The sequence below is a fragment of the Charadrius vociferus genome, unplaced genomic scaffold, assembly GCF_000708025.1.
Source record: "Charadrius vociferus isolate BGI_N301 unplaced genomic scaffold, ASM70802v2 scaffold65, whole genome shotgun sequence".
In the NCBI taxonomy this organism is placed as follows: domain Eukaryota; kingdom Metazoa; phylum Chordata; class Aves; order Charadriiformes; family Charadriidae; genus Charadrius; species Charadrius vociferus.
The window spans coordinates 7033094-7060069 of NW_009649293.1; the positions used below are offsets into that span (position 1 = coordinate 7033094).

General features: G+C 40.5%; 1 protein-coding gene across 1 annotated transcript in view; it reads left to right on the forward strand.

Annotated features, from left to right (window-relative positions):
* Window positions 1-22559, forward strand: part of PPP4R1 (protein phosphatase 4, regulatory subunit 1) — a 42575-nt gene extending 20016 nt beyond the window's left edge. Inside the window, exons 9-18 of the mRNA XM_009889095.1 lie at window positions 1-268; window positions 7923-8098; window positions 12285-12380; window positions 13692-13877; window positions 15135-15296; window positions 15925-16025; window positions 18508-18628; window positions 18723-18857; window positions 19703-19844; window positions 21531-22559. Of these exons, the coding sequence (XP_009887397.1) occupies window positions 1-268; window positions 7923-8098; window positions 12285-12380; window positions 13692-13877; window positions 15135-15296; window positions 15925-16025; window positions 18508-18628; window positions 18723-18857; window positions 19703-19844; window positions 21531-21694 (1551 nt within the window). The 3' untranslated portion in view covers window positions 21695-22559. The remainder of the gene's footprint in view (window positions 269-7922; window positions 8099-12284; window positions 12381-13691; window positions 13878-15134; window positions 15297-15924; window positions 16026-18507; window positions 18629-18722; window positions 18858-19702; window positions 19845-21530) is intronic.
* Window positions 22560-26976: the final 4417 nt, after the last annotated feature.

A 26976-nucleotide genomic window follows, 5' to 3' on the forward strand; every position in this document is an offset into this window, starting at 1 on the left:
ACAGCAGGTCTGCAGGAGGCTGGGCTGAATTCACAGGAAACCTCTCTTTCAGAGCAGGAATTGTATAACTCTTTTCATTTCTGGAGGACTCCACTTCCTGAAATAGATATTGACTTCGAGCTTCAGCAGACTTCTGACATAATACTCGATACAGAAATTCAGGAACTCACTATGCCAGTGTCTCCAAACATTCCTATGGCAACAAGGAAAGAATTGGAAGAAATGATAGAAAATTTGGAACCCCATATAGACGATCCAGATGTTAAAGGTATAGTAAAGATACTGAAGCACTTTTAGTGTTTGGCAATATGCACATGTTGCTTTAGCAGTTTGGGCTTTAACCTTTCAGTTGTTTTAGAAGTCAGAATTACTACTTTCTCCTGGTCCTCGAAGAGATTGCATCTATTTTGATTTAATTGTGAAAACTAATAACGAACTAAAAGGGAACTTGCATTTGTCTAAAGTTGTTTAAAGGTAGTATGATTCCTTCTGTAAACTGAATAGATATAACAGCAGTATAAACTTCTGGCTGCCTGTGTTGACAGTATAATCAAATAGATGGTTCAATGGCATAAGGTGTGACCAGGAAATTAATTTGTAATTAGCATACATGCAAAATAAGAAGGCAGATTAAGATTTACTAAAAAAAATGATATGTGATAAATGGTTTTCATTTTATGCATTATCCATTTTATTTTTAATGAATTAGTCTTCTCCATTTTTCTGCAAGGTATTTATTATTGCAGTCTTATGTTGTCTGCTTAGTGTGCCAAGTTTGTTAGGTCAAACTGAGAATTGATCCAAACTGAATTCTCGAAGTGAATGCACATCCTCCATTTTAAAAGCTTGTGAAGGGTGGGGAAAGGTTTTATAAGTATGACCAGCTGATGGAGCAGCACCTCAGAGATACCTCCTGGGCCAAAATGATTTGGCTTTTTCACACATACTTGCTGCAGATACATTTCTCTTGGTATTCGTACGCTGAATAAATTCTAAGGCACATCAAGCTTCAGCGTCACAGTCAGAAAGTGCAGACGTACAACTAAGGAAGAAGCCATGTTATTATGGAACTAAGAATCTTTAGGGGAAGCACTACTCTATACCAGAAAAAGTAGGAAGGAAAAAGAAGGGCAAGTTGGGAGTGGGAAAAACATTTTAGAATAAACTGATACTGCTTTCAACTTCTTTTTGTTGTTAGTAGGTTGATATGCTAATAACTTTTCTTAAATCCACGTTGGGCTGCTTCTGTTTGATCTGTTGTGAAGTCAACAGATGAAACGGTTGCTTTTAGTGCTTTGGTCACTCTCTCTAAGGAAAGAGATAAGAAAAAAATTTCAGCCTTGCTAATGATCTCAGTCTTCTCATAACCCATCTCTGAAACCCACTGTTTAAACTTGCACTGCTCTTTAGGTTTGTTTTACAAGAGCTTGTTCTGTCCAGTTACAGAACATCTTAAACACTTTTAATGAAGATTTATGTAGGCGTGTATTTGCACATCTAGAATTGTCCCGTGATACAGGGTTGTTGCTGTTGTGTGTGTGTTCGTGTCTTGTTTCAGAGTGGGGTTGTTTTGTAGCTCTCTTGACTGGATGTCAAGAGGTTTTCTGTGCAGTTGTTAACTAGCACTTGTGCATTTCAGTAGGAGAAAACTTACTAGTTGTCAACATCATGGTTTCCCAGTACCCACAAGGTAGGAAAGATTTTAATTAGGGTTACCAATGCCATTTATTCTAATTTGGGGTGGGGTGGGGGTGGGTGGTCTTAATTACTCAGTCACCTTTGTATTCCATACAGTACCTCTGACTTGGTCCAGGCTGTGTAGTGAAGCTCCATGAAGCAAGCCTTCTAAACCTTCTACTCTTTTTTTCTTCTTGCCTGTACTCTCGTTATTCAGTCTAAATACTCCAGCAACTGGAATTTAACAACATGCCTGTTTTGATTTGGTAATGTTGCTATTTTAATTTTACACAAAGCGCATTGAGGCATAAGGAAATTGAGACCAAAACTGATAAAATAGTGTTCATTTTGCATGCTTGTCTCAATCACTAAAGCGCACATAGAAGTGGTAGGTATCCAGACTTTAGTCTCTGAGTAGCTGACTTAAAGCCTATGTTTTGGACCTTACACTCCATATGTTCTGACAAGAGGGATGTAGATTCCCTTTGGGGTTGATCCAGAATATCTGAACCCTGACTGCTTCTTTGCTCATGGTAATACCAAGAATAACGCTTCCATCTTTACCATCTAAAACTGTTGTTGCAAACTGACGGTATAAATATTCAGTCCAAAGGTTGTCTTAATTTGTTATTTTCATAGAAATTTTATGAAACTTCTTAATTTCACAGATAATTTTATCTCCAGTATAAGTGGCTTACAAGTGTTTGCCAAACAGCTCTGGTCCCAAGCAGTGTTTAGGGTCTTTCCCTGCCCCCTGCTAGGCAAGACTAGCCATTACGTTTTTATGAGTCTTGTACTGTGAGTGGCCTGGTTCTTGACAGCAAAGACAGGTGTGTTTTTTTTCCCTCTCTTTCTTTCTCTCTTTCTCTTAAAAGTCCCTGTGACCTTTTTCTTGCACTTCTTTTCTTCATTGGTTTGCTGTCATCAAAGTCCTGGATTTCTGCTTCCATGCTGTGCTCCTGTCTTTATCACTGCATTCGCAGCCAAGGGATGGGAGTGGAAGATGCCGTGTTCTGTGTGGTGGGTAAGCGGAGGCCTGCCATGATGGAGAGCTCCCATAGGTACACATCTTCTGGGTTCTATAGCAAGCATCCTAGAGACGTCACAAGAACAAGTGGGGATGAGTTACCAAAAATGTAGTTTGGGAATGAGACTGTAGTGTATGATGTTATGCATATGTCTATAAGGTTAAGTTGTTCAGTTGACCTTAACTCTGGCTCTACCTAGCGTCTCTGTGCTTGACAGTGCAGCTTCAGCATCCTTCTCTTAACGTGTTTTGCTTTGGAGAATATTTTCTAAACTTAAAAAAAGGAAGCAAATTAATACCTGTTGTGTGGAACCATATTGGCTGAGGTCATTGGCGTAGGATTTTTCAAAATTCTTAAGATCACACTGAATTTTTATTATTTGACTGCAAAATAACTGGTGATGGTAATAAGGTGGTGTCATTAATGGTACAATCAGTGGAGGTTGATGATTTCCATTTTGCTAGTTGGTTTCAGAGCCAGTCCCTGACAGCTGAGTCAGGTGTGGAGATTTGGTACTGAAGTTCAACTGGCGATGATTCTTTCTGAGTCAGACGAGTACAGTTTTTGGGTTTGATTGGTGGTGGTGTTGTGTCCCCCCGTCGTCCCCCCCCCATGCTTTGCACTGTATGTGTAGTCATAGCAAATACTATGCCTTTGTACACCTGTCCCCTCCCTCTGAGTCTATTTCCCCTCCTATTTCCTCTTTTGTTTTCATTTCTCTTCCTTCTAGATTCTGTGTTCCTCTGCTTCACACATCTCACCTCACCCTTCTATGTTGTGCGAGGTGCTGCTTCCCTCAGCTGCTTGTATCATTATAGCAGAAGTACTGAGAAGAGAATAACTCTGTTTTTATCTGAGGGGTGCCTCGCCATACTATGCCAAGGGGAATGATGAGTTGAAAGGAAGGGCATTGCCAGCTCGTGCAGCCCAGAGTACAGTATGTTCAGTGCATACCACAACCTTCCTGATGTCTTGGCTGCCAAGCACTAATTGGGTTACTGTTTAGATACACAGAACTAACTGTTCGTGGTTGTGTGGGTTTTTGGGGTGTTTGTGTTTGTTTGTTTTAGGTTTGTAATTTGACAGTGTTTTCTGTGTTTCCCTAGTGCACCTCTCTATCATCAGAGCAGTTTCCATTTCAAACTTCAAATCCTTGCTCCAAGGCATGGAGACTGATGAGGTCTCTAGCAAATACAATTTTTTAACAGGGACAAGCAACTGCCATAGAATGTATTTTTTTTCTGTAATCTCATTCTCAGAAAGGGGTGAACTGCTTTAACTGAATCTCACTCCCAAAAATCTTTACCTTGAGGCTTTCTTTCCAGAACTAGCTTGTTGCCAAAGTGATAAATCTGAGTAATAGGTAGTCAGCAACCAAGGTAAAGACAGCCTGTCTTCTCACAGACAAACTCTACTGGCTAGCAGAGCTATACAAGCTATGCAGAGTTAAGCAGTGGTATGTAATCCGTGTTAATAGGACCTTTCCAATCCATTGGCCAGACATCCTGAGGGTCTCAAACTGGCTCTTTTAAAATTATCACAGGGTCTTTATTCAGGGCACCATTTTCCAGCTCACTGAGACTGCTGCCATCTTTACTTACTTCAGGGGTTGCTTTTCTTTCCCCAGATGTTTTTATTTCTTTATTTTTCTTTATGGGAACACTTTCTTCAGCTTTATGTATCTCCATATAGGAGAGGAGAGAAAGCCTGACTTGCAGGTTACTGGGGCTAACTGTGGTTTATGCCAGTTACAGGCTGCTTTGTCAAATGGAGACCTAACAGAGATAAACCAGCACAAAAGTAGCGTCAATTAATCCCATTCTCTTATAAAAACTATGTTTATAATTTAGGCTACTACCGCTGTCTGCAGTAAAAGTCTAAAATATGTTATTAGTGGAACAGTATGTGAGAAGGAAGTGGAGAAGAAACTCCTCTTATTTTTATGTTTTAAATAATTAATGCATTAATGCAGCCCATGGCTTTTGCCTCTGAGTAAGAAGTGAGGGTAAGAAAGGCAGATCCTACAGAAAAAAAGAAGGGAGTATGCCACTTAGAAATAGCAATGTCTTCTAGTGAAACATCAGGAGAAACAGAAAACAACAATACAGCATATTGCAAGGACAGAAACTCCTGAGGACCAGCAAATTTAATAAGACCGGGTAAAATGTGGTTTTGAGTTTAAAGATTGTGCCATTTATTTTAGGATGCAGGTACAGTAGCCAAGAGTAAATAATTCCTTGCTGAAAAACACTTCTCACCTGAAGCAAAAGTCAAAGGAAGAAAGAGTTAATTAGCAGATTGTTCAGGATCCAATGAACATTGACTTTATCTTACTAATGTAATACATGAGTTCTGTTCTGCACAAAACTGACGTTTACACCCTAGATTTCACTGAATGTAGTTGTGAAAGCTATTTAGCCAGTAAGCAGATTCCCTTCCAGTCTTCCTCCCAAAACCTTCCTTCCCAAGAGCTCCGAGGCATTTCTGTCATGCGTGAGAAGGGAGCCGTATCCTTTGCTTGCAGTTTTAATGGTTTTCTGGAAAACGTTGCCTGTTTTATTGCTGTAGGAAAGATCTTTGTGGGAGATGGGGAGAAGCAGCAGCCAATCTCACTCAAGAGGGTGTCAGCACAGATCTTGGACTGTGTGCGTGATGGGATTACAAGAGGATTTGCCCTGGCACCTAAGCCTGGGTGGTGAAGACAGCTCATTAGGATGCTGTCTCAAGTTTCAGTATCTTCAAGGCAGCCACCTAGAGCTGAGCACACATACACATACTCACACATGCACTCTCTTTCTCTTTAAGCACTCCACCATTCTGGAGCCATCCATAGTGACTGTGATTGGCTCTTTTTTGGCTAGGACCTTAAGATGTTTACAGACTTCAGGTCATTCACCTTTCAGTGAATGATAGCGCTAGAGGCACCCTTGGTGACAGGACCTACGGAGAAGCACTCAAAGAAGAAAGAAGGCACTTGTTAATCAATGAAATCCTTGGGAGTTTGGCCTCTCCTGTCCTTTATCTCCATGTTTTGGTATTGTAGAATTGACAAGAATCTGAGGACATGCGTATTTGTCCTGTATCTGCTCTAGGGCAGGCAGAGGAAATCGGCATACATGTGGTCTCCATCCTGTTAATCCCCTAAGAAAGGGTGGTCCAGGCGTGCAGGCTGACAGTGGGGTACGGGTAGGGCATGTCTTGGAAAATTCCCAATTACTGCTGTAGATACCTTCACTCTTGTTGTTAGAAGTAATCTTTGGAGCTTTGTGTAGATTTTTCAGTAAATACATATTCAGTGTTGAAAGCAGTATGTTACCTAGTCAGGGTAAGCTTTCTTGTCTTTTAAGTGAAAATGAAAGGAGTGTACATTTTTCATGAAATTGTCCTTCATGAAAGAAGTCTTCATGAAAAATGTCTCCTTGATGTGCAACAGAATATAATTATTTTTAATTTTCTTGTTTGATTTCTCTAAATGAGAATAAATTAGAAATCAGACAGGCATTTCTTGCCCTAGCAAGTGCTCTGAAATGACCTCTTATTTTGCATGTTTTTGGGGTGATTTATTTAACTTTTAAGTTTTGGAGGAATTTACTAACCTTGATCTTGTTTATTCTCATGGGCCTTAAAGTACAGGGGTTTATTGTCAGTGAACTAACACTTGAAGAGTGAAGTCATAGCAAGCTTTTGTTAATCTTGCAAATTGTAAAATTTCTAAATTTTATATATTTCTATATTATAGATATGTATTGAAACTATATTTTCTAACATAATGTGTTTTGTAGTGGAAATATTAATATGCTGTTGGTTGGTTTTAGTTTCTAACTTGTTTTTTCCTGTTGAGGTGAATTACAGTAATACAGCAAGAATATCTTTTGGTTATTCTGTCAGAAATTTGATGCAGTTACAGAGCTAGCATTCCATATTCTAAAGAATTATCTTTAGTCCTGCTCATCAGACTCGCCTAGAAACCAGTGAACCTGTAGTGTTTTCCTATTTTTGCTAGCTAGGATTGTGCCAAGTTACAATTTTGCTTCTTGTAACGTATGTTTTGTATATCTGTTTCTTCTGCCTACAAATGAGTTCAACTTACTATGTTTAATTCTTGTTAATAACCCTATCGAAAAAGCTAGAGGAACAAATTCAGATTCTGTAACTGAGTATGGCAATGTGGGATTAAAAACAAGCATATGGTTTGTCGTTTATTTTCACAATGAGCATTTAAGAAACCTTGGCAAAGCCAAAGTCTATGGAGAACAGAGCTTCTGGATGGCTGGGTAAATTTAATGGGTCAGGAGATTATTTCTTCTTACCTTCTTGTGAAGAAGTGGATAAGGAGAGAGGCACTGAATTCAGTGTTGCTTGCAGCTAAGATTGCCTCTGATACCTGATCTGCTTAGGTCAGGCTATATCCAAGGAACATTGCTCAACAAAGCCTTTTTTTAATCAGCAGTAAGCAGAGGGATGGAAAGCAGAGCAGTCTCAGAACTGCTGGATCTTTTTCAAAAGAGTGGATGGCAGAGTGTGAAGTGCTAATGCCTTCTTTTAATGAGTAAGAGGATGTCAAACAATGCAACCTTTATTATGTGTTTGGAGGATGCAAGGAGGCTAAAGTATCCTGTCCAGAAAAGAGTTAGTGGGGTCTAGCATCTTCCTATATAGATATTGCTTTAGAGTTGCTATAAAAACATAAGAATTTAATGACCACATATATAGAGAGAGACAGCCTCTCAGAACTGAAATCCTTTCTTTATGAATAAAACTTCTCAACCTTTATTTGAATTACTTTTCCCTTCTGTCTTTTATTCCCATCTTCGACAAAAGGCCCAGTCAGTAAGTTACTGTTCATGTGCTGTTCTGCCCCAAAGACTATTTGCACCATTAATATGTACCAAAATCCTTAAAGAACTGATCCTGCCCTAACAGCAGTCTCTTACTCGTAGTTTTTTTGCTTTAAAAGACAAATTTCACTGAACTATAGAGTGGTTGAGCAAAGTAAGTACAGCAAAGAAAAGAGTAGAGTGTTAATCTGCCTTACGTTTTATGCTAATTGTCCCCAGTTTGGGATTTACTGATAGTCAACAATCTTAAATTTTTACCTCCCCCATAGTTCTTCCGCTATCTTTCAGTTAATTAGTCACTGTTTAAAGTTGATTTATGAACTTGCTAAAAGTTTATTGCAGTTTAGTCTCTCATGTGTTTCTCTTTCGTATGCTGCAGCACAAGTGGAGGTGTTGTCTGCTGCACTCAGAGCATCCAGTTTGGATCCTCAAGAAGGGACAATGGCCAGTGTTGGCAAGGGAATAGACTCACAGACTGAACTAACCATCAACGACCAACAAAACTTTAAACCTATACTGGGTGATATTGTGCCTTTAATTGGTGACACTGTTGAGGTAAGAAGCGAGTTTTGTACTCTGTTGGTTTTTTTCCCCATTGGGATTTCCAGGCCTCCAGTAATAGAGCTGTATTTTGTGTTCACACAGTAATTGCAGCCAAATGCTTCCTGCGTTTGGCTAGTGTGGCATTTGGTTTTGTTGGCTGGTACTGAAGCACTAACTGCTAAAATAAAATGAGATGTGTTGGGTGCCTTTGTTTTTGCCAGTTCTGTGCTTGTCCATTTAAATTGTTGAAATTATTTCCATTAAAATCTCTGTTGTGACTATCACATTTTAAGATGTCTTAATGCTACTGCAGTTTATTACTGTGAAATTGCCTTCCTTAAAAAAGAGCCCTACCTATAATAAGTGAATCCCTTTCGCCAGTCCTCCCCAATCTGGAGACAGAGGTACTGTGCTCCCTGTCAAAGTGTTTTATATGTTTACTGGCCTGCGTAAGAGAAGTTCAGGACCTGCAATCTAGGATGTTGTATGGACTGCTGAAAGAGAAAGTGGATTCCAGCAACCAGTAACATTTTAGTTTTTAGCACTTACTTCTTCAGCACCCTACCACTGCTCCCTGCCTGACTGAAGTCTGTGGCATTTGATACTATTTTCTGTTCCATACTGTGTATTAGGCCAAACCCACTGTGTTCACTGCATATAGCGTCACAAGCTCTGGTGGTATTAAAACCTATAGCTATGTAGATAGCAATGGTTCCAAAATATGCTCCATAAAACCACAACAAGTGATTTGTTGAATCATATTGCCTAAGTGAAACTTCACATCAAACTTTGATAAATGCCTCTGAAAAGTCTAGGAGTTGACATCAGTCCAATGCAAACATTTCCAACCTTCTTTAATTAGAGCAGTGTTTCTAGATGGCATTTAATTAACTTTTCACCTAAGCTGTTGGACTAACATGTAGCCTGAAAACATTTGGGGGGTGGAGGAATGGGACATTTACTTTGATACTACTGTTCATACATAATCATAATTTAAGTCTACAAATGTGGTCAGTTGGTTTGTTTCAAAAAACAACCTGCCCTCGACTCCTGATGTCAGGCTTGATATGTTTCTTTATCATAGGATCTGTTGTAGTCACTTTTTTCTAGAGCTGACCTGTAAAATGACAGTGTAAATGGATCCTCTGTCCTTCTAATTTTTAGGGATGATGAGGGTGATGTTTGTTCAGAGGGACTTGTCCTGCATTTTATCTCTTTACAGAGAATGATGCTGACAGAAAGTTTAAGAACCTGTCACATTGCTGGTATATGTTGGTTTTGCATATTTCAGCTTTACTCTTTGAAAGGATGCTCTTAATCTGTCAGTTCCTTGTTTGTTGCTGGCACTGAATCAAGTCCTCATTTTACTAGTGAAAGCATATTATAGAGATGACCTAGAATTTGGGAATCAAGCTGTGATCTGTTGAACAAGTGGACTGTTGCCTCAGCAGTGAAGAGAGCTCTGATTTTCACAGGTGGTTTTTTCTTTTTTTTGGTGTGTGCACTGTGGTTTTCTTTTTGTTGTTGTGGTGGGTTATTTTTTAACGTCTCAGCATAGCAACATGTCAATAGGGTACTGGACACTTCAGAAAAATTGAGCTACAGCATTTTATATTTGAAAGCAGCCTTCACAGTTCCGCACACATATCGCAAAGCAAAATCACACTTGGCTTGTCCTTCTGCAGCTGTATTGGCTCCTGAAGGAGTTAATGCTACATGTTAAAGAGAGATTCTCTATTCAAATGAAAATGGATGTTGTAATAGAGTGAACAGGTAAGATTTTGGCACATAGATGACACTTGATTGTTGAGAATGAGGGTAGCTGTTTTATTTTTCCTCAGGAGCTACCATTTTTATTTTCTTTAGGTTGTGTGCTCTCTATAAGATTTGATAAATGAATGTAAGCCTCAAGAAACCCCCGAGTCATATTCCCAGTGGATGGGAGTCCTCTTTTTGCTGGAGGTAGAGGGAGAAGGGAAGGAAAAGAAAAAGAAAGGAAACTGGACTAAAACCAGCCCATCCCTTTCTGGCACAAGTACCTCTCTTTTAAGAAGAGGGTGGATGTCAGGAGGAGACTGGAAACCTGAGACTGGCCTCTTCTCTCTGCATTTGGGCCAGCTGCCCTGTTAGGAAACACCAGCACGGCTTGTCTTGGAGCTGTGGGCTTTGTGTGCAAGCCATGCTGCAGAGCAGGGGTCTATGAAGCACAACCATGGAGCTCTTGTTACGCTGCAGCTAAAGGAAACCTCATGTGAGAGGTTTGTAAGGTCATGACAAGGATTTTGCATCTCAGAAGTGGTGGTTCACAAGAAGCTTTCAGGCTAAAGCCTGCTGAATTTTTATGTGCTGGCTCTCTGCAATGCTCACTTCAGTGTGTGCATGTTACATGGAAAAAGTACAGATGGAACTTCATCTGCAGGAATAGAGATACTGCATTGACTTAAATACCAACTGATGCTGTGGTGGTTCTGTACTGAAGCTCTTCCTTTCTGGAATGCATATTTGACTTAAAAAGTGGCTGGGTGAAAATGTTCCCATCTGTGACACCCTTCAGTATATTTAGTTGTTCAACTTAGTTCAATCAATAAAGTATTATTTTTATCTCTCTTTTTTTTTTTTTTAATTTATTTAAACTTAGCTTTTTAGAGCTGGGTTAGCAGAGATTGTGAGATGAGTCTTTTCATTTTTATTGTAGCAGAATGGATGACTCCCGGTCCCATGCACCTGGGCAACTCATGGAAATGCACTATGGCTAGGTTGTGCTGGCTGCCTCGTAATTTCTTGATTTAAAAGAGGTCAAAGCTGGTGACTTTCTGGGAATGCTGAAAATTATCTCTTTCTGAAGGAAAAAAAAAAAAAAAAAAGGCTAAAAAGAAGTGAAGAATTGACTGGCAAACTGAAATCCTGCCGAGATGGTTTTCAGAGCCTCTGGAGGTTTTATAGTTGGAGTTGTATGCTGCTGGACCCGTATAGTTATGGAGTCACTTGCAGATCTGTTCTTTTCTTGGCTCTTTGACACCTTCTTGCTGCTGCTTGATATGCCTGACTGGTGACTTGGGCTGCTGTGCCAGCGATATGCAATTGCCTTGCAGCTCTGCCTGTTCTTTATCACCTGTAATTACACCTCAGTGACTAAAATTACATCCCAATGCTTAGATGAAAGCAGATCATAGAAGAGGAAAAAGCAACTGTCTGAAGTCAAACCTAGGAACACAGATGGTATCCTGGGGGCTTCTTTCAAGAAGTTTGTAGTTTGGTTGAAAATTATCGTTGTCAAACTGATCTGAACAGCGGGTAGAGTAGGCATATTCTCAATGCTTGTGATTACCCTGAGAGCTCACCCTGCAGCATCTGTGATTAGATACCTTAACTCCTATCTCGCAAAAATGCCATTGTCCTGTTCTACCAGACAGCAGCGTGATCTACTTTCCAAATATTCATCGCATACTTCTTGAAATTCACAGTTGATTATGCAAAGTCCATTGTATTTGGGGAACTCCACTGCTATAGAAAGTGACAGCACATCTCCTCAGCAGCACAGTTTATCATAGGGTATCAAACCTCTGCTGCTCGGTAGCGTTCTGAAACGGAGTCTCAGTCCTTATCTTCAAGGCCCAGATATGTAGCCAGGATGCTTGAATGATTGGTAAAAACTATTTTAATAGAACAGCTGCGAGGGGTGATGACTAATGTCAGCAGTCATGGTCCACTAGGACTCTGTATTATAGGGTGAAGCTCATCTGTGGAGAAGATTATAGAATAGTCACCTCTAGGAAAAGAGCAACAGCATAGTCTCATCAGTTCCTACTCTTAAGTGTGAGGGTGGCTTTGTTTTGACCTTTTCTAGTACAAATCCAAAGCAACAAATCCAACAAAATCCACTAAAGATGTTTTCTCATTTTCCCTTCAGGGGAGAAGCAACGTGACCCATATGTTAGTTAAATTTTCCTTAATGCACTCTCAAAGGTACTACTCTCCTGTGATTTTTCGTTCCATAAGAACCAAAATGGAGCAGGATAAGAGGAAGTTTGAAATTGAAAGCAGAAAGATTTATCTTACAGGCCTTTTGATTTTGGGCTGTAACAAAATTGTATTTGATATTAAAACATATTAATCTAAGAAAAAGACCCTGAGGTGCGGACAGCACTTCTTGATGTTGTCTTTTGTTTTGTATTAATTTTTTTTTATTTTTCCATAGAATATGGATTCTACACTTCACTATATTCATAATGATTCAGATTTGAGCACCAACAGTAGTTTCAGCCCTGAAGAAGAAAGAAAATCCAAAGTACAGGTAAATGACAGTGGCTTCTGTTTTTCCTACATGTATCGGATAAGTAGATTTTGTTAAATGTATATAATGATTTCTTTTATGCATTTCATTGTCATTTCTGATGCAATGTAGTTCCTGTAAAATACTACAAACCTCTTAGAATAACTTAATTATTTATTTTGTGTTTCCAGAGATAATGGCTTAATTCAGCAGTTGCTTCTGTTTTAATTATGTGTAAGAGGTGATGATATTTTTTGACATGAGAACAGTTATCAGAGACTTCCAGGCTTTGGTTTAGGTTTTTTTCATTTTCTATGGAAACTATCCTGTAATGGAAATAAGGTTATTGAGGAAACAGGATTTTTGTTAAATGTTTTGAGTGGAACTGCCCCCACCCTACGACAGCCTTTTGCAGAAAAGTTGTGATAGTATTTCATTAAGCTTGAACTGTCTCTTTGTTATTTTTTCCCAAAAGGAATCAAATGTTTTTCTTGCATAGTTAAGTATTAAGAGTACACCCTGCACCAATGTGATTCCTTGAGTGAGAACCTCAGTCCCTCTTGTTGCTTACGTGAGCTAAGCTATTTGGCAGCTATGGTACGGAAATGCTCTTTTGCACCCCGGTGGGTAGAGTCAGTGGCTGAGATAAACTGACAGCAGCTGAAGCAAAGCCAGTGTTGAAGTCAATATGAAGAGGTTTTCACAAAACTTTATTCCAGATGCTTTAGTTTCTCAGTGGAGAGAAGGATTGGTCTTCACCAGAGATCTGACTCTGAAGAAGTCTTTTCCTTCCTGCTGCCCCTTTAGGGAGTTCGGAAGCAATGTTGAACGCACTATACTCTGACTCCTCCCCTTCCCCCGCCTCATCAAGGCATTTTAATTCAGTTTTCCTCTCTCCACCTCCCCAAGATTTTGAGAGGAATAGGAAAATTATTTTTGAGCAAGTCTCGTCATTTTCTGTTCTGCCTATTTTTATGGATGAGTTAAAACGGCCAACCTGCACAGCCTGTGAGCCTGAAAATTTGTAGAAGGGTGGAATGTAGTCTCTTAATTTCCTGGTCTGCCTAAATAGACAGTGATCTACCCACTCATCTGTTATGCTGGTCTGTATATTTTTCAAATAGCCCGTAGGCATGTCATTGTTTATTTAGAACTTTTTGGTGGAACTTATAAGAATGCAAAGATTTTGCATTTCTTAAGAGTTTGTAATTAAATAATACTCTATAGGTGTGTGTGTGTGTGTGTGTTCTGACAGTGTGCCCTGGAATTTTAGTAAGCCTTCTGAAGATTTATTGAAAATAGTGTAAACACTCTATCCTTTTGTTGCTGTAGGATGTTGTACCTCAGGCCTTGCTGGATCAGTATTTATCAATGACTGATCCATCTCGTGCACAAACAGTTGATACCGAGATTGCCAAACACTGTGCCTACAGCCTGCCAGGTGTGGCTCTTACGTTAGGCAGACAGAATTGGCACTGTTTAAAAGATACCTATGAGACACTGGCATCGGACATGCAGGTAAGCTCAAGAAGCTTTGATAGTGAATGATCTGAACTTTTATGATGTGACAGTGAATAATCTGAACTTCTGTGATGATTTCTGTTGTTTACTGGCTGTTGGCTTGCTCTGCTTTTCATGTGGAGCTTTTAGTTGCTGATATTAGTTACTCATATGACAAATGACAGTGTAACTGTTGTCTCAGAGGAAGCTGGGCGTGTGTGGTGCTCAGGTAGTAAGGAAATGGGGCAGTTTGAATGGGAGGTGGATTTCCAGTGGGAATGTGAGGAGAGGTCTCAGATTTCCTCTGTTTGCTTGAGATCTTACAGCAGTGCTTGGGATTCTCATAGGTAGGAAAATTTGGGCTGTGCTGCTGTGCATGAGCAGACAGACACATGCCCCTGCAGGCATGTCTGGAGCTGAGTGAGTCACCCTCACACCAGGCCTTTTGGTGGCCTTTTTGGTGCCGCAGCCAGTTAGTCATAAAGGAATAACATCACTATCACCATGCAGCACTGCTGTTTTAAAAACAAATACTGGAAATATTTGCCTTGTTGTCAGGTGGTAAGGAGGTAGCTTTGTGCATTTTTCTGTTGGTTTACAGTTGTTTCCCAGTCCTCCCTTGTTTCCTATTTTGGAGATGCTCTTTTTATTTTTTTAAACATTCTTGGACTACTTCACCTCTCTTGAACTTGCTGCTTGCTATGTCAGAGCAGGAGATCTCAGTGATATGTAGTGAGTAATTTTATACATGGCTGTTGCTCATATTTTCCGAACTCTTTTGCAGCCATTAAAAACAGCTAGCTAACAAATTTAAAACATAAGTAAAAACAAATTACCCTGTATTCAAAACTGTCCAGAGTTTATCACCAGTCTAATCTGAATTAAGATTGAATCACCAAACCAGGGCAAAAGAAGAGTACCCATGCTAATTGGGAAGCGCTGGCTAAAGAATAAATGCTATTTTATTTTTAAAAAGAGTTAGTTGAAATAATTAATCCATTAAAACAGTGCCATGTCAATTTAGGGTGAGTAGAAGCTCTACTGGTCCTTGTACTGCTGGGCACTCAGTGTGGGTGAAACTTTACCTATTATGGAAGCTAAAATATGCCAGCTGAAGTACTGTGGGATATATATCTTGTTCTGTTTTATAAATTAAACAAGTGAGAAAGTAGTAGTAGTGCAGCTCACTGGGAGTCCAGCTTGGATACTGACCCTCAAGTTAAAATGGAGCACTTCGGATGATACATCAATAAAATTTATTTATTTATTTTACAGTGGAAGGTTCGGCGGACACTAGCATTTTCTATACATGAACTTGCTGTCATCCTTGGAGACCAGCTTACAGCTGGAGATTTAGTTCCTGTCTTCAATGGCTTTTTAAAAGATCTAGATGAAGTCAGGATAGGTGTGCTTAAACACTTGCATGACTTTCTGAAGGTATGTCTGTGTTCAACTGGTCAAGTGAAATTATGTATTTTGCTTCATTTCTTTGTATGCGTTTGCTTTTTAACATAACACTGGTATAACTTTGTGGGAATCCACACAAATCTGGATGGAATCCAGATGTCTGTTGAATACTGTAGTATATTTTGCAGGACATCTGTGTTGCTGATGCTTTCTTTTCTCTGAAGAGCCTGATTTGTGCATGTTTATTCAATATATAGGTGCCAGTGAATGGTATTAAGATTTTTTGATGGCTCTAACCTCTGCACAACTTATCAAATTTCTTTAGGAGTTTTTCCTCTAACTGCCTCATTTTTGGAGCTGAAAGACACAAATCATAAAGCCTTCAAAATCAATGCTATCTTTACTGCTTAGTCTTCTTGTTTCCTAGAGTGAAAGCAGATACTAGATCAGATTTTGCTTTCAGTAGTGCCACATGTGATTCTGTACACTTAAGCATGATGGGGTTTAGCCCAGAAAAGCAACACTATTGCTAAAGATTGGGGTTTTTTTTTGTTTTTAATAAAAGCAAATGTTTCATAAGCTTTATTTTAAAGCTCTCATTCTGTCTGCTGATGGTAGCCTATAATTTCTTTATGTGAGCTTATTTTTACTGTTGCAGCTTCTTCATCTTGACAAAAGACGAGAGTATCTTTATCAGCTCCAGGAATTCCTAGTGACTGATAACAGCAGGAACTGGCGTTTCCGTGCAGAGCTGGCTGAGTACGTAGTTTTCTGGGTGCTTGTTTTTATTGTTGTCGATATTTAAAAATGTTAAAATCATAGAATGAATGTCATACAGTGACATTCTTAATTTCATTTTTCTAATTGGGGGATAATCTTTATCCTCTTTCACTTATCCATCTTGCATAAAAATTCCCAGTAGTTGTATATCATTTATAAGTGCTCAAGTTGGAATTTGAATGTCTTTTCCATCACTGTATGTTGAAAACTTTACCCTTCTATAAAAAAGAAGCTGCCAAAAGAGAAGACCACATCTGCTTGCTCTTGAAGTCAATAGAAGCGTTCTAGCAATTTGACTTCAAGTTGCTGTGTCTGATGAGTAGGATGAATTCATGACCATGAAATGGAGATCAAGATCTTGAAGGGAGTAAAGAAAGCAAGTAGCAGAGTAGAGACCTTGGACTTCATGTGAGCAGGCTTTTTCATGGGTAGGTGTGGGCTTCTATGGGCAGCAGCTTTGAAGGGTCAAGTTGCTCAGAAAAGCCAGCAGATTTTTAAGGACAGCGTCTTCCAAGTGAAAGGATAATCCATCTTGATACTCAGAAAAACAAGGAAATGTATCAAGAGCATGGTCTGGCTAAGAAGGGGACTCATGACTGAGCTTAAATGCAAAAAGGGATTATAGAGGAGGTGAAAGCAGGGACAGGGTGAACAGAAAGGATTTAGAAACGTTGCCCAGGCATGTAGGGTTATATTAGGAAAGTCAAAGCTCAGCTAAAGCTGAGACTTGCAAGGGGTGTCAAGTACTGTTATGTTAGCACAAAAAGAATAAATAGGGAAAATATGGGACCATTGCTGAATGGTGTGGATGATCTAGTGATGGTGGGCACAAAGGCGGCTGAGGTACTGACAAGGTGCTCACTAGCAAGATTTCCCAGGCCTCCATGCTTAGAATAGGTTTCAGTGGTGGTTGAGGATCACCTGAGGGATTACTTGAGAACTCAACCTGTGTATATCCATCAGACCAGACAGGCTGCAACTGAGGGTGCTGACAGAGCTGGCCCGTGTCCTAGCGAGACCATTAGCCATCATCTTTGAAAGGCTGTGAAGATGAAGGCATGCCACCAGGAACTAGAGAAAGGCAGATGATGTGCTTTTAGCTTTTTAGAAGATGGGTACTGTCAGGGGAGTTAAAATTTTGTCAGCCTTGCATCCGGCCCTGGGAATGATGGAGCAGGTCCTCTTGGAAACCATTTCTGGGCATGTGAAGGAGGACTCTTTCATGGAGACAGTCAGCATTACTTGCCAAGAGTAATCACATCTGAGCAACCTGCCTTCTTTGATTAAATGATTAAGTCTGTGGTTGAGGAGAGGGTGGTGAATGTCACTTATCTCTGCTTTAGCCAGGCTTTTAATGCCATGTCTCACAATATTCTTGCAGCCAGATTAGGACATAATGATCTGGATGGGCGGAGGCCAGATGAGTAGAAGTCATCAGATGGTAAAAGTCAGTATATCAAGGGAATAGACTAACCCCCGGTGGTCCACACTCATTAGATCTCATCTGGAGTAATGCATCTATACCAATACAGGAAAGATGCTGATAAACTGGAACAAAATCAGCAGAGGGTCATGAGGATGGTCAGGACTGCAGCATGTGCCCTGTGAGGAGAGACTGTGGGACCAGGGCTCCTGCAGCAGGAAAATGAGCATATTGTAATGACTAATTACAGTGTATCTTTTGAATTAAATTTTAAGAGACCTAGTTTAACAACTGATCATGATGTCATGTTTTTTTGCTACATTTAAGTGTTTTTTTGATTTAGTAACTACAAATCACTTACCTGTTATTGCTGGTATGGAGACATGCAATCGGCTGCTTGTAACATGTCACGCCACTTCTTTTGACATGCTTTCTATCATTTGTGATACATACTTGTGCCTACAACCTGCTGAAATCTTAACTCATTACAAACTGAAGATGACTGATAATTTCTTTAGTTGTCAAGTATGCTCTAAAGTGGAAGTTTATTGATTTGATAAATCAGTGTACTTAGGTGACCAAGGATACTTATCAAACCAAGTCAGAGTAGCTACTTTGTAGCTGTTCATGTTACATGTGTGAGATGTCCTTACCAGGTATTCAAATGTATGAGCACGCTGCAGTGTCATTCACATCTGGATCACTGTGCTGCATGTACATTGTAGTGGATATCAGGATCCCTGCCTTGTAAATGACACCTTAGTTCCCTTGCCGCTCCCCTAGTTTTTCATTCTTTGAGCTCATGCAGCATTTTGCCATTATTGTGAATAAGTGGCAATTTTAAATTTGCAAGTGACCCATGATTGGCATTGAGTCATGATGGCACTGAAAAATAGAAGATTTTACTTTTCAGTAACTCTTATTATGGCCATATTGCGTATTTAGCAAGTGTTGTCATATAGCTGATCATATTCACAGTTAAAGCTACCTTTCTTATTATTATAATGTACTCTCTTTGGTTTTTCTTCCATCCTGTAGGCAACTGATCTTGCTTCTAGATCTGTACAGTGCCAAAGACATTTATGACTACTTGCGACCTATCGCTTTCAGCCTCTGTGCAGACAAAGTGTCTTCTGTCCGTTGGATTTCTTACAAGCTGGTAAAGCAGTTTAAGTAAATTGAGGATTTCTGACTTCTGAGGGTTGGTGGTCAGAAGTAATTTTTGTTGGTTTTTTTTTTCTCATTTCTTCAAGGTTAGTGAAATGGTGAAAAAGCTGTACATGGCTTCAACATCAACCTTCGTGACAGACCTCATGAATGAACTTGTTGAAAAGTTCTGCAGATGTCACAAATGGTCTGGCCGGCAGACTTTTGTCTTTATTTGCCAGGTAAAATGTCTTTTAGTTTATCTTTTTGGTTTTGGGGGGTGGTGGTAAGAATGAAGGGGGGATTAGCAGCTGGAACTCTTTAGCTGTCTGTTGACACTATTCTAGAACTTTGTTTCCAAGGCAATAGGATTCATGGTTGCTTTCTTCAGTGTTGCTCCATAGATGAGCTTGAATGCATCTTTAGTTTAGCATATTAACATCAGGTTGTCAAATCTGACATTGAATATGAAACAAATACGTAGCAAAATAATCCCTGAGTTTTATAATATGCTGCAACAGTCTGCTGCTTTTTTGGGTTACCCTTTAGAAACCAAATGCTATGAGTTGCCTGTACCTGCTTAGCCAGCTAGTGCAGCTTGGTCAAAACCAATGTATTCCAGCGAAACAAGCAGAAGAGTTGCAGCTAGCTGGGGTCTCAAGGAAATGGTCAAATTTGGCAGCTGTAGCAGAGGTGCAGATTGGGAACCAACATGACTGCTGCCCAAGTGGGACAATTCTCGCATTTGGAGAAATGTGAGCTTTGAGCTTATTTAGAGAAACATGTTTGGGTACAACGGATGTTTATTAAGATGGACCATTCTTGTTCTTAGTATAGTACCTAGTTAAAACCAAGACTAAATCAATCTTAAAAAAGATTGGAAAGGTCTGTTACTTTTCTTCCCTAACTTGCTCCATTGCATACAACTTTGTGCTAGAAAGAATTGTACCGTGTTTTAAAACTTTGTGGATACTACCCACTGTATTTGTGCTATGAAGGTAATAAGATCTGTCAGCTCTGATTATGTGTTGGGATTTTGTCCTCACTGTGCTGAAATCTAATGAAATTGCTTCTGTCTTCTTGCCAGACTATCAGTGAAGATGACTGCTTGCCCATGGACCAGTTTGCTGTGCATCTGTTGCCACACTTATTACACTTGGCATCTGACAGGGTTCCAAATGTTCGAGTCCTGCTTGCAAAAACATTAAAACAAACTCTTTTAGAAAAAGGTTAGTGCTCAGAAAGAGTTGTAGTGGGCTGGCTGCTTATCTTTTTGTCCCTCCACTTTCCTATAGTCAGCTGGAAAAGAAGAAACAACATCAGATGTGCGTTGCACTTGCTTTTGACAGTCGTCTTGGTGTAGAATGTTACCTCAGCTGAGATAAAACCATGAACCTTGTTGTGCTGTCAGAGCCACTGTTGTGTAACGCTGGGGAAATGAGAGTTCTTGCTCATATGCCAGCCTGGGTTTTTTGTTCCATTTTCCCTGAATGAACTACTTTGTAGAGGTGTCATCAGGGCACAGAAACCACGAATGAAAAACTAGCAACTGTGAAGTTGTTGAGCAGTGCCTTTCGTTTGGTTAAAAAGCAAAATCTGTGTAATAAGGATAAAGAAAAATCCTTCTATACAAATCCACCATCTGTTTTCTCACTGGGGGAGAAGAGATGGCTGCTGTTTGTTTTTTATGTTTTATGGAAGTAATGGGAAGAAAGTTTCTCTGGAGTCTCTTCAGGGAAATTAGACATGCAACTTTCAAATTGCAGACTTTGCTTAGGAAAGCATCCCCAATGCACAGCAGATGCCAGAAGAGTCGTCAGTGCTCAGATTCCAAAGCACTGTAAAGGGAAATAGCATTAGAAATACTATGCTATTTTGTAAACCAGCAGAGTGTCCACACTTGGAATACTTCATCCAGTTATGGTCACTTTCTTTCTCAAAACCATACACTGGCTTGAGGACTGCTTTTTCTAGTGTAGAAAGTGTGAAGAAAAATGCAAAATGTTCAAAATACTGGACAACACAAAGGATGTCAATGCAGTGAGAACTAGGCTATTGCTAGCTATCTTGCGCATGCTGGAGAGACTGAGTAAGCATATGTAGACAGTTAAGATGGATCAGCAGATGTGCGGTAATTTATTCTCTGTTAACTGTGCCAAGGCTATCACTGTTCTTCCTGTTACCATGCAGTATTGGCATTTTTGTTGTTGTCCTCATTATTTTTGTGTTCCCCTTCCATTCTGCAGTGCCACTATGTAAGCTTATAATACAGGTAGTCCCTGCCTCAAAGGTGTTGTGTGTATGATTAGGGATGGTGGATAGATTATGAAAGAGAGATTTGAAAGTAAGTTCAAAAGTTTTTCAACCTCAGATCTAAATTGCCCTTCCTGTGAGCTGTTTGTAGTTATGCTGCTTTTATGCAGCTTGTGTTGTGTAGTTTATGAAAACTGTCAGGTGTTGGAACTTTTTCCACTCCTATTTCATGTTATCTTAGGGTTTTTTTGATAATTATTTGGCAAGCCTTCCGTGGAAATAGAGTGGCATGGCCATGGGTTTGTGATACGTTCCCTCCATCACAAATATAAGCATGCTCCTTCTGAGTCTCTGCAGGTTTTTTTTTCCCCTCTTTGGTCATGGAGTCTGTCATGCTTACATTTGTATTTAAGGACTATAGAAATCCTGTACTCCAACAGCACTGTTAGAGCAACTGTGCACTGAAACATGGAATGACTTTTTTTTAAAGGTGAACTCGTGTTTATTCAGTAGTGTATTGTGTGTCTGCTCAGATACTCCAGTTTGACTGTACATGTGCACTGTCTCCTGAGATTTTGAACCTCATGATAGTATGCTGAGGTTTGCGTTGAAGTATCTGCCATCTTTTCCTTCTATAAAGTCTTATGCATTTTCTCTTACAGAATATTTTCTAAATTCTGCCAACTCTCATCAAGAAGCTGTGGAGCAAACAATTATGGCGCTTCAAATGGATGATGACAGTGATGTCAAATATTTTGCAAGCATACACCCTGCCAGTACCAAAATTGCTGATGACGCCATGAGCACTGCTTCATCAACTTATTAAAAAGTTCTGAATGTTGCTATAATTAAAAAAAAATTAAACAAACTATCCTCAAATGCTTCTAAAATGGTTGATCTAGGACAACCTGTTTGGAAGGAGAGATTTCTTGCCAGACTTAACAGGTGGATATTATCTAAACTTAATACCAGGGATTTTAAGTCAAGAAAAAGTAAACATACCTGTGTCAGCTTGACTTTAGAAAAACACTGCTCAGAGGATTATTTTTGCCACCGAAGCCTTAAATCTTCTGTCTTCCTGAACAAATGAAACTTGAATTGGCAGATCATTTTCATTATAGAAAGGATGTGATTACCAGAGACCTGCATTGTTTCTCCTGAGGAGTTAACTTAGCAAGTATTTTCTGTAGCAACTGATAGGTGAAATGGCCAGAAAGACAAATTTATACCGGGATGTGAGACCTCCAGTATTAGCGCTAAAAGGTTTTATCGTTCAAGGACTTGATTTGTGTGCAGCTGGGCACACCCTTAAGTGGGAATAGCTTTGATGTTTGTAAATGGGGAAAAGTAGAAATTGGAATTTCTCTTAAGGGCTCAGTGCTAACACTAAACTAGAATTTGATTTTAATCCTTAAATGCAGCATATTGCTGTACCCATTAGCAGAAAACTTTGCTGAGTACCTGTGTCCTAATTATTTTCATGCTGGTCATGACCTAAAGGAAATTTATTAGCACATGTACTTTAAGTCAGGTATTTTTAACTTGATCATGATCGGCTCTGAGGTGCAACTTTTTTCTTCATATACTGTACATATCTGTGAGCCTCCTTGGAGTGCTGCAGTCTTTAATCATGTTGTTTAAAGCTGTTGTGATACAAGTTGTTCTCTACTTGTCCAAATAAAATTTATTAATAAGATTGAAAACAATCTTGTGACCTTTTTAAGACATTAAAAGAATAAGTTTGAAATTTAAGTGGCCTTTTATTCCTCGTTCTTTACGCTTTTGACAGTTATTGCAGGGGGAAGGGGTTTGTTTAATGACTGTGAAGAATCTTGCGTTTTGAAATAGAATATACTACAGCACAGATGTACTTTGGCTGCGTGCTTTTCCTAGATTCTCTTTCAGGCATCCCTGTTGTGCTTGGGAACTTGTCACTCCAGCATGAAATGGCATCTTTGCTGAAGTGAGTCTGAATATCCACCTTAGTCCAGGTTTACAGGAAACCGTGAGCTCAAACTGCCCTTTATGTACCTTCAGTCTGTTGACTGCTTTCAATTCTTCTCACTTAAAATGGCTGATACAGTATCTCCTTCTGTGTCTTCCAGGGGCAACTTGCTTAAATCACCTTTCTTCCAGCCTGCCAGACCTGAAGTGTGTGAAGCTTATTTTCCTTGCTGAGGTAGAAATGGCAATGGCAGCTTATCTTTGATGTCTTTTAGCAGAACATTTTCATTTATCAGTCAGGTGCCTGATAGCCTGGCAGTTCAGCCTCAGACAGGTGTCTCTCTTTCGCCCCCTCCCCATTTTCTTGCGAAAACAGATTCTTGTGCAGTTTCTTCTCTGCTGAACAGCAAGTTGCTATTTACTCCCCAAAGGCTTTCTTTTCTACTCCTGAGTGTGGCCATGGAGGTGGTTAAGATACAGAGTCATCTCCGTCTGCCTTGAAGCTTGTGGGTTTGGGGTTTTTTTTGCGGGGGGGTGGGGGGGAGTTGCTTGATTTTTATTATTTCTTAGGCTTGGTTTGGGTTGGGTTTTGGTTTTGGGGGTTTTTGTTACTGTTTTGGGTTGGTTTGTTGGGTTGTTTGGTTTTTTTTTTTTAGGTTTTTCCTTTGCTTGTCCCTTCTCAAAATTGGTTTAAAATTTGAAAAGGCAACTATATGGCTAGGTCAGAAGTTCCTGTAGTATAGGTAATAGTCTCATCAGGTTTTGTGTTCCTCATGTTCTTTGCAATTGTTCAGAAATTATGTGCCTAGAGAACTAGGTATTGTCACAGTGCTGTGTCTGGGTGACAGCAGATCATCAGAAAGTAGTGAGCTGTTCAGGCAGGAGGATTTCTGAGCTCTCCCTGCTGCCATACGGAGAACAACTAGAAGTAGCCAGTCCTCTCCCAGGCCAGGTGATTCCCACTTCAGAAATACACACTGAAATCCAGTTGTTTTCTGCATGTTGTTCAGGGTACATAATTGCCTTTACCTTTTTTCTTTTTTTGCCTTAGTGTGATGACAGTTGAGTTGTAGTTAGGTCATGTGTGCGATTTCTGAAGTGAATGGGATCAGCTCTTTGTTCAGACCAGACCATGCTTCAGGTCATCTTCTAACTGTGAATGGAGTGCAGTATTCACTGGAGGAGTATTGGGACTTAAAAGAAATCCTAGTGTTTGGAGTCCAGAATGAACATGTCCCAACCTAATTCTGTTACTGTACTAATGTTCCACCAGTCCAGTAAAACGAAGCATTTTATCTGATCCCTTTAGGTATTTTCCAGTTATTTAAGGGTAAGACACCTTTAGGTTGAAAAATGAGACAGATCTTCCGGATGCTTTGTTACTCTCTGTTCTGTTTCTTCAATGCCGGTGCAGACCTGTGAATCTGAGGGAGAGTTTGAGGTTTTTCCTAAGAAAGACTGAGTGTTTTCAGTTGCAGAGTGCCTGAATTCCCCTGGCACATAACATTAAAGATCATCTTCAGGGAAGAGGAGGAATAGCTGTCTTTCTCGTTTTTTCTTCACCCAACATGACATAGATCTGTCTGCCTCTTTTCTGCTTCATTTGATGATTCCCAAGAAGTGAAAGGGAAGGAAGGACTTGCTTTATTCTCAGTGTTGCCCAAGAGCATTTGATCTACAGCCTGAGCAATGTTGTCTCTATTGCTTAACTCTGATAGGGAATTTTCTCATGCCAGCAGTGTTAGCCACATCAGTAATTCAAGCTTCAACTCATCCCTAAGGAGATGGGGTTTGGGAAAAACGTGGATCTCTATTCCGAGTGGTGAAAAAAGGAGCTGCTTTTTCTGTGGGGCAGTGTCTGGGAACACTGCCAAAGATCCTGGTGAATTCCCTCATGTGTGTCTCCCCTGAAGAAAGATTCGAGCTTTGTATCTCAATTTGTTTCTCTCTTGGTCAGGATTTCTAGAGCAGAAAGTGAGGTGGCTCCCAAATCATCATCTGTTGGTCCACGGTTTCCCAAGAGCAGTATCATGGCTCTACCCCTGCCTTCTTGGTAGAATACCAAATCAGTCCTTCACAAGAAATTTTTGTTTGTCTCCATTTAATCTCTTGGCTCACTCATCTTGGTGTTTCTTCGTGGGAAACCCCTTCTTTCCCATGTCCTGGTTACAGCACTGTCTGCCTTCCTCCCACTTGCCGTTTTTCACAGCAGGTTCTCCGTCTTTGGTTGTTCCTCCCCAGAGACCCGTCAGGACTTGGTAGGGCTGTTTCCTCACCACGCTTTCATGCAGATTTCATGCCGATAAAACTGGCAAATGTGTGGAACCCTCTAGAGGGCAGTTTGTTTTTAACCAAGACAGGACTGACGCTTGGAAATCAGTTCTTGCTGAATGGCTCTTGCACAAATTCCTGGCCCTGTGGACAAGATCCTACATTCATTAGGACTGCAGAACATCAGGCTAATTTCAGCTCAACTGACATAAATGTTTGCGTGGGCTTGGCAACCCTCCTGTGCAGGTGTAGGTCTGACCTTGATGGCTTTCATGTTCAGTCAGTGGATCGTGCCCCCTCAGTCACGTGTTACTTGTTAGCGCTTGCCCCCTTTTCTCTGCCCTGTCAGAGGTCGGGGTTCAGAGACAGCTGATTTGAAGTGGTAGTGTGTGGGCAGAGAGGGGGGGAACAGCCAAGTCTGTCCTGTGGCTCAGGCACACTCTTACGCTTTGCTTGGGTTCCTTCCCGTTGGCAAGGTCTCCTTTTGTTCCCTTGTCCTTTGGTGTGGAAACTTTTGTGCAGCACTCGTGTTTTCTGACCTGATTTCAGCCCGGGAACCTCTCTGCCTTGGTAGGATGGGAAGGAGTTGGAGACTGGCAGATGGACAAAAGCTGGTCCTGCATTCCGTTTGTTGTCCTCATGGCAGTTCTCCCCTCTCTGATACTGATGGGAAAGCCTCATCTTCCTATCTGTACTGGTGTTCAGACAACATGGAAAGTACATTTAAAGTGATTAATCTTTTCTTTATATGCAAAGTTAGGACATACTGATAGACTGCCTTAAAAATACAAGACTCTGACAGGAAAGCTCATTTAAAATGTGCATGATCTTCTTCTCCCTCCCTACCCCCGAGTGCTTTCAGATGCGGCCTTCTAGTTTTACATAACTTTTATTTTTTACTTGGATCAGAAAAATAAATAAAGAGCCCCAGGTAATGGGATTGTTTTAGGGTTCAATTGCTGTTGAGGCTGGACTACAGTACTGAAATACACTGTGACTTAACAGAGGCAAGTAAACAGATGTTTAACCACCTCACAGCCCTCCTGTCACGGTCTGCTTCAAATACCATGACCCGTTTCTGCAGTGGTGTGGTAATGTTTCTGTATGGGAAATGTTTTAAAAGGATTACCTACAGGTGGTTTTGAATCATGACTGTGAAAAGTGAAGGTCCTGAGCACGCTTCTCTGCATGTTTTTTAACGAGGCTGCCGAGAGGAGAGATGCACTGTTTGAATGTCAAAAGAAATTTCAGTTATTTTTGTAGTTAATCCAGGTTTTCTGTGTAAATAAGAACCCAGATAAACTTGGTTTGAGTAAGGTTCAAATGGGGACTGGGACTTTTCTCTTGTGTTGGTTATTTATGTCACTGTTGTTTCTTCCAGTCTCTTGACTAGTTTTGTGTTTTGTTTTGTTTTTCTTTTTTTGGCCACCCGGATTTTTGTGCCTGACAACACTGTTTCCCATAAACAGTACTGTCAGCAGAGTTGTCCTACCTCGATCCATCTCGGGCCCTGCACCATGATAAAACAGGCAGTGGCTCACAGTATCGGGGTGAGGAGCTGATCGGGGACCCCCAGGCAGACCTTCTGCTTGTCAGCAAAGGGCATTCCTTGGTGCAGGAATCTTGGCTGCGGTATTCCCATCTGCCAAATCAAAATGCTTCGACTGCGGATTTCCCCAGTTGTCCGCTGAGCTGTAGCGAAGCCAGGCTGTGCTGCCGGCTGCCTGCCCCCTCCGAAGGGGAGCTTTAGGCTGTGGGTGAAGGGGGCGGGCCCCGCCGTTCCTCTCCTGGACCAGGGAGTCCAGCAGAGAAGAGGGATTTGGGAAGGGGAAGGCACTGACAATCCCCAGTTCGCAGTGGGTTAGTCTCTCTCCAGTGGCCTCGGAGCATTCC